The following is an 8,430-nucleotide window of genomic DNA, read 5'->3' as shown; positions in this document are numbered from 1 at the left end:
GCAGAGAGGCAGAGAGGCAGAGAGGCAGAGAGGCAGAGAGGCAGAGAAACAGAGGCAGAGACAGAGAGACAGAGGCAGAAGAATCTCTGAACTTGAAACCATTGTACTCTACATAGCAAACTCAAGGACTGCCAGGACTACATAGAGATACCTTGTCTCATAAACAACACAGCAACAAAACACACAGTCCTGGCATAAAAACACAGAGAGAACAGTGAACCACAATAGATATTCTACACCCATATATCTACAGCCATCTGATTTTCAGCAAAGATTCTAAGAACACAGGGTGAAGAAAGGAAACCTTTTCAATAAATAGTGCTGGGGAAATTGAATAACTACATGCAGAAGAATGAAAAAAATTCCTGTATTTCACCAGTTAGAAAACCAACTCAAAATAGATTAAAGACCTAACTGTATGCACATTGGAATCAGTGCAGCAAAAATCTTGTGCCATGAAGATGGCTGTGACCAAAGGTGGTTGGCTGACACATGGGGAGGAGTAAGAATGCTAAGCCTCCACACATGGCCAAAGAAGATGAGAGCTCTACAACTGCCGTAGGAAACAGGTTGGTGGTGAGCAATTTAAAATATGTCCACAAAGAAATTACATATGAATTCCACAGTGACAGGATTCACAGCTGCCCCAAAGTAGAAAGGGCACAGGCGTCAGGAGGAATGGATGAATGGATTCAAACAGTGTGATCCATCTACATGTTGAAACATTCAGCCATAAAGATGGAAAGAGGCTCTGATGCAAGCCACAATGTGAGGGACTTGACACTGTGCTCAGTGAACGAACCAGATGCTAAGTGTTAGTTTGGTAGAAAAGATCAAAAGCTGGTAAAAGAGCAAAAGCTGGTAAGCCCAGATAGGATCTGAGGATGATGGCTTATGCAGAGCTGAGGTGACACATAGTTTACAAATAATAAACATATAATTTTTTAAAAAAAGACGATGTTATTGGAAACCGTGGAAGAAAACTTAGGAAGAAATGTTTCAGGACATCAGATTTGGAAAAGCTCTCCAAAGTACAGAAAACAAAACTAAAAACAAACAAATTGTGTATAAAACTGAAAACCCTTCACACAGCAAAGTAAACAATCTTTGGGATGAAGAGCTAACCTACAGAGTGGCCGAAAATATTTGCAAATTATGCATCTGACAAGGGGTTTAATGTCTAAGAATAAATAAGGAACACAAATAGTTCAATAGTGAGCTGGCTAGATACCTCAGCAGGCAAGGAAGAGCAAGGCTGACAACCTAGTTTGAGTCTTAGGACCTACGGTGGAAGGAGAGAACTGCATCTCAAAAGCTGTCCTCTGACCCGCTGTAGAATGCATGCATCCTTGTGTGCTTGTGTGCGTCAAGACCCAACCTTTAAAAACAAATAAATAATGCCTTACAACTAAATTGCCTGTTATCATATGTTAATCATATTTCCATCACTATGACAACTATATAAGGTAAATTAATTTAATAAGAAAGAAACTTTCATTCTCACTCATGGTTGAGCAGTGTTAGCCCACAGATCAGCCCTCTTACCTTTGCACTTGTGGTAAGGCAGAAGTGCTCCTTCATGGTAGGAGCATATGGGGGTATCACTACCTGCTTCCTGGCAGGTGGGAAGAGAGAAGAGGAGCTGGGGTTTGGAGAACACCTTCAAGGCCACATCCTCAGGGTCCCAGTTTGTTCCCTCTAGGCCCCACTTCCTGAAGGTTCAACTGTCTCCAGTAAAACTGATGTACCCATAGGCCTACTTCTGAGCCCAAGTTCTTACTTACATTAAGGGAAAATGTATGTAGTTACAGTTTTCTCCACAGCTGGGCTGAGAGCCATTCTCATTCAGACGTCACTGTCCACATTATATCACTAATTGTATAGACATATGGACAATCATGTGATATTTATATGTTTACTATAATATTTAAATCCGGTTAAGGATATTTATGGCAAAATTTCTTTATAGTGGAAACATTTAAAGGTCTACAGGACAACCAAAGCTATACAGAAAGACCCTGTCTTGCAGAACAAAACAAGAGGCTGGACAGATGGCTCAGCGATTAAGAGCACTGGCTTCTCTTCCAGAGGCTCTGAGTTCAATTCCCAGTAATCACATGGTGGCTCACAATCATCCGTAATGGAATCTGATGCCCTCTTCTGGCATTCACGTGTACATGCAGGCAGGGCACTTACTTTTACAAAAAAAACCTAATAATAATAATAAAAATAATTTTATTATTTATAATAATAAATTTATTTATTATTTATAATACATAAATATTTATTTATTATTTATAAATAAATTTTATTATTTATAATAATAATAATATTATTATTATTTTAAAAAGAAAAACAAAACAACATCAACAAAACCAAGAGCCAGAAAATAGAGAGTTAGTTCCGAGTTCCAGTGACTGGAGATGAAAGACAAGCCATTCTCCTGGCTTTGGGAGCCAGGGCTTCTGGCTTCTGTGTTTTAATGTATTGCTCCATTTTCTAAATCACTGCTCTTTTAATGACCTGTTACATATTTGTATGTGGTAGTAGAAGAGATGTTCATCTGTGTGGGCACGTGTGGAGGGCAGAAGCCGGCATTGGGACGCCTTTCTCTCTCACTTTCTGCGCTCCTGTCTCACAGAGAGTCTCTCGCTGAACCTGGATCTCTTTATCTAGATTAGACTGGATGGCCAGGGAGCCCTCAGGATTTACCTGTCTCTACTTCCTGGCGCTGGAGTTACAAATGTGTCCTGTGCCCAGGTTTTATGTGGGTGCTAGAGATCTTAACTTGGGTTCTCATGCTTACAGAGAACCCACCTTATCAACTGGGCCACTCCCCAGCCGTAGTTAAAATTTCATCAAGCAGAATTTTCGTTAAATTTATTATTGTTTTCATCACCAGAATTTTAATTTCTTCTTTATATTCTACACACACACACACACACACACACACACACACACACACACACACACACACACTACCTGTAGGCAAGGTTTAAACTAGACATCTCCTGCCTCAACCTCCCATGTGTTTTATCCCACTAAAGTTGGCTCTACATGCATATTTTATATTCATATTTACTTTGCATGTTATTTACAGAATTTATGTTATTCTATATTATTTAATACTCTTGTCTAATCCTACCCACTCTTATTTTTAAGTTTGCCTCTGTCAAAGACTCTCACTAGCATATATTTACATATATTTACATATTTACATATATTTACATATTCTTGCATCTTTACATCTCTAATAAGTCTTTATTACATACTAGACACTGTAATTTTTCATGGATGGGGGCTAGTTTTGTTGCTTCCTTTTAAAGAATGGACTTTTTCTAGCAGGTCGATGAACTAAAAGTACTTTTAACTAGTTTGATCCTCTGGGAGCTGTCTTAAGCACTCTTATGGAGGCACGTAAGTGGATGTACGCTGTTCTAGTTCTAAGTTATCTTCATTTCTAAGGTATGGCCTCCTGAAATCTCTAAAGAATACCCATGCAATTACTGAGGTCTCTCCTCTCTTGCTGGGTGGAATCAACTGACTCACACCTCATATGAGTTCTGCAATTTGGGGGACTCCAATAATTTTTTTTTCTTGAAAGTTGTTTGTTTAAAAGTTTTTTATTGGCCAGGCGGTGGTGGCGCACACCTTTAATCCCTGCACTTGGGAGGCAGAGACAGGCGGATTTCTGAGTTCGAGGCCAGCCTGGTCTACAGAGTGAGTTCCAGGACAGCCAGGGCTATACAGAGAAACCCTGTCTCGAAAAAAACCAAAAAAAAAAAAAAACCAACAATAAAAGTTTTTTTTTATTATATCTATTTACTTGTATGTTTATGTATGCATGTGCATGGACACGCGTGTAGAGGTCAGAGGACAACCAATAGGAATCTGTTTTCTCCTTCTATTATGTGGGTTGTGGGGATTGAACTCAAGTTGACAGGCTGGCAGTGAGTGCCTTTACCACCGAGCTGTACCACTAACCCAAAAGTTGTTCTTGCTAAGCTCCATCGAGTTTCCTGTGTGTAGACTGACACATAGTCATAGACTCGAGACCTCTGTGTGCACTGCTCAGGAACTGTTCTCGTTTGTTTTTGCATAGCTCCATCCTCTATGGGACTCTATTCAATACACTGCAACTTTCTTTTCCTACTCAGATCTCTTTCTTCCCATTGCAGCAAGATGGCTAGGTCCCTTTGGGCTCATCCTTCTTGTACAAAACTCTACTATTTACAGGAAGGAAGTCTGTGTAATGGTATGGATTAGTTAAGTGGCTTCCCTCTTCTCAGAAGCAGAATACTACAGTCCCAGCTGTTCTTTGACTAATAGTTACTTCCTCTATTTTGTCCCATTTTATAGCTATGACAAGTTAAACAGCCCCTCAATACTTCATGATCATTGTAGATATTCTCTTGGTGATTATTTTAATGAGAAAGAAAGAGAGAGAGAGTGTGTCAAAAAGTCGAGGATTCTACAGAGCAACTAGGAAGTAGAGGAACTGGTAATCTGTTTTTATGATAATGTGCAATGTGGCACAGGTGCTACCCTGAAAAAAAGGTTCAGAAAAATCCAGGAAACCTGGGTAGAAACGTGTCTAATATGGTCTTGGGGACCCTGCCTCATTCCCACCGTATTCTGAGGTCATTACTTATCTTCTGTTTTCCTGGTGTCAGGTATTTCTAAATAAGAAAGCTACTCTTCCAGCACCACCAATATAAATACATATATATGAAAGATTGATTCCTGGGCAGGAAAATGGGGACATCTGTATATATGACCAGCACTTAGTTCTTTGCCGGGATTGGAGGAAATAGGAGAAGGCCTTGCACGGCTTCCACCCTGAAGGGCTTTGGGGAGTCATTTATGCCATGGTAGCTATGTTTATCCTCTGTACTTATTCCCCTCTTTCCCCTCCTGTCTGCAGCATGGATCATGTGCCTTTCCTCATGCATGACTATGACCTGACTAGAACAACCAATATCAAAGAGGTTCTACCAACAAGCCCTACGAACTACACTGCCTTCTACAATTGGACTTTGCTGTCAACTCTGAATGCCGGCAAATGGTTCTTAAAGGTAGGACTCACATCCTTTGGTTCTGGGAACTTGTGTGAAGTCCTCCTCTGTTCAGGTTCCTGTGCCTGGAGAGAAAGGCGAAAGGTGAAGACAGATTAGAGCATACAGGGTCTCCTCCAGCTTAGTAGCAGGGTGGTCACATTTTCTGAGACTCATAGGTCAGCATTTACTAGAAAGACTGATGACAAACTTGTAAACTCAACCCTTATTGCTTGTTCTATCCAACATTTCACAGCCTTTGATAGTATGTTCTCAATGCACATGACACTTTCCTAGCTGTTTTGAATATTTTACAGTCTTCAAAAAGCAGACTAGGAAACATATTTATTTTTGAATTCTTGCTATTCAAGGATGTGTTAAGTACCTACTGGGTACAAGGCACATGGAATATAATGACAAATAACCCAAATAGAGCAGTATAAGGAATATACTGACAGTCCAAAGGGAACAGTATTAGAAATGGACAGTTAACATACATTATGATAAGTGTCAACTCAAGTAAATTTCTTATTTCAGAAGCAATGTGAGAACAACTTCTGACTTAATCTAAATAATGAGGATGGGAGGTTCTGGAAGAAGACAGGCTAATTAAGGGAATTGTGAGATATAAAACATGCATTATGTATGATATAATTTTGAGTCACCTTCTTGAGAAAGTTAGTGAGTACATATTTTAAAAGGTATTATTGGGCTGGAGAGATGGCTCAGCGGTTAAGAGCACTGACTGCTCTTCTAGAGGTCCTGAGTTCAAGTCCCAGCAACCACATGGTGGCTCACAACCATCTTTAGTGGGCTCTGATGCCCTCTTCTGGTGTGTCTGAAGAGAGCAATGGTGAATACATAAAATAAATAAATGAGTCTTTAAAAAAAAAAAAGGTATTATTTATGCTATAGGGAGATTGTTACAAAGGGGAACCATGGATGATGGTGGTGATGTATTTCAAAGATACATTACACTAAAGCCAGTGTGTGTAGCTATTTATATTTTAATGTTAATTATGTTCCCCCCAAAACTGTTTACACAAAAACATCTACATGTAGCTTCTGAGAACCTGCCCCCAATTGGTTATGATTGGTAAATAAGATGCTGCCAGCCAATAGCTGGAGAGAACAGACAGGCAGGATTTTAGGATTCCCAGGCATGGGACTGGGAGGAGGGAAAGGGAAGATCTGCCATGCAGGCAGAGAGTGGAGGTGAGGAGAGACACCACACCTTGAAAGAATACAAGGCAAAGAGGCATGGCCTCCATGTGAAGGAGCCAGGAGAGCACAGTGGACCAGTTGGGCAGCCCTCTGGGTCCAAAACAATCAAGATAGACACAAAATTTAATAAATAGAAACTCAAGATTAGCCACATAGAAGTTAAACAACGGCCCAGCTATTGAGCTACTTAAGACATATTAAAATATAAAGTCTCTGTGTATGTCTTTCATTTGAGAACATAAACCATGGGGCAGGTAGCAAACCCACCACTGAGACTTCATAATATATATTTCAACAAATGTGTGTATAGGAAGGCAGGAAAAAGGAAGGAGAAAAGGATAGCAAAAATAAGGCTGAGGAGGGATAGTTGGGAGAAGAGTCAATAGAGCTGAAGGAGGGGGTAGCTGGGAGAATCAGCAAGGCATGCAGAGGGGAGATTTGGCAATGCTGGAATAACAAGCTAGAGTGCTTATAATTCCCCTTTGACCATTTCAAAGAGGTATAGGGTTTGATGGAAGGTCAAGACTCCAGTCTCAAGATAAGGAAAGTAACACACTTTCAGCTTATCTTATGACTGGGGAAAACTAATGAGGTGTACATTCCATTCAACCACATAGAGTCATCAGAGGCTCTGATTTTGAAAATAACCGTCTTACTAAGGGCTGGCTGATCATGTTTCGTGTAATAAGCAGTGAAGAATTGTGTAAAAATGGACTTATCTCTACAGACTCCAGATTCACACTCTCTATTAATATAAGAGCTGGAAGTAGGTTTATAATAACCATGTTTCCTCAGAATGTTTGTCCCTCTGGGAGGATGTCACCTGTAATGCTATTTTCTTATATGAAAATAATGAGATGGTACAGGTGTGGTGGAGTACACCATTAACTCTTGGGAGGAGGAGGCTGGCTAGTGAACCTCTGTAAGCCAGGGCTACATGTCAAATCTCAAACAAGCATGCACACGTGTGTGTGTGAGCACATGTGTGGGGCAGAGGACAGAGGACAACTTTCAGGAGTTGGTTCTCTCATTCTACCACATTGGTCTCAGAGATCAAACTCAGGTCATGAGGCTTGAGAGTGGGGCCTTTGTTGTAGGTGCCTTTGCCTGTTGAACCATCTTGCTGAGCTAGTCAGTGTTTTAGCAGGGTGCCTTCCACACAGAAGGGCTATGGTGGATTAGCTGTGTACAGCATTGCTCCTAGAAATCTTACTAGGGCTCGGAGGGTTAAATATAGTACTAAAGACGAGTCAAGATTTCATCAAACTAAGGCGTTTGATGGGTTATCTGTAGCTGTATCTGCAGGTGATGATTTGAGTGGGTGGTATTTTAATCTAATGGGTAATTTTTCTGGGTCGTTCTTACTGGAGTCTTATGATGTTTATTACACCATAATTATTTCCTATGGCTTGATTCCACCTGGGGGTGTGACATGTAATATTTAATATTTCTGTTAAATATTGTCCTTGGTTTGGGTTTTCAAAACTTTTCTTCAATACTTTTCCTGGGGCTGGGAATGTAGCTCAGAAATAGAGCCCTTGCCTGGAATGTTCAAGACCCTGGGTTTGAGCCTCAGAGCCATAAAAGAACAACGAAGCCCAGCCATTTTCTGTTTTCAGATTCTGGGGTTAGTTATAAGTGGTAAGATTGGGTGTGTTGTTATGATAGGTTTTGGTGGATATTTTTTTTAAGTTTAGAATCAATAGCTTTATTGTAGCATGTTAGGTGGTATGCATGTAGTATTTCGTTTTACAATGACTGTAGCTACTGTGAATTCTGAAACCTGGAGTTCACATTTGGTTTATTTGGTGGGTGGAGAACTTTAGGCTTTACTGTGGAGCTTTCTTTGCTTTCTTCTGATATGTCATCAGGAGGCAGTTGAAATGATTGTTATCTGTGATTTAAAATATTTAAAGGGTAGTATTTTTCAGTAAATTTTTGCTGTCGTTTTTGAGTTTCTATTGTTATAAAGAGATACCATGACCATAGCAACTCCTACACAGGCTTGCTTACAGGTTTACAGGTTTAGTTCACTATCTTGGCAGGAAGCATGGCAGCTTGCAGGCAGACATGGTGTTGGAGAAGGAACAGAGAGTTTTAGACCTAGATCTGTAGGCAGGAGAGAGAGAGAGAGAAAGAGAGAGAGAGAGAG

The 8,430-nt window shown here is 40.3% G+C and overlaps 1 protein-coding gene across 1 annotated transcript in view; it reads left to right on the top strand.

Moving 5' to 3' along the window:
• Gdpd4 (glycerophosphodiester phosphodiesterase domain containing 4) overlaps nt 1–8,430 on the top strand; it is an 88,596-nt gene that overhangs the window by 27,573 nt on the left and 52,593 nt on the right. The window contains exon 10 of the mRNA XM_028770751.1: nt 4,925–5,075. Coding sequence (XP_028626584.1) covers nt 4,925–5,075 — 151 coding nt within the window. The remainder of the gene's footprint in view (nt 1–4,924; nt 5,076–8,430) is intronic.

This window comes from Grammomys surdaster, unplaced genomic scaffold (assembly GCF_004785775.1).
Source record: "Grammomys surdaster isolate TR1022 unplaced genomic scaffold, NIH_TR_1.0 203, whole genome shotgun sequence".
Taxonomy (NCBI): domain Eukaryota; kingdom Metazoa; phylum Chordata; class Mammalia; order Rodentia; family Muridae; genus Grammomys; species Grammomys surdaster.
Note: the sequence above shows the minus strand (reverse complement) of the source record. Positions and strands in the feature narration are given on the sequence as shown.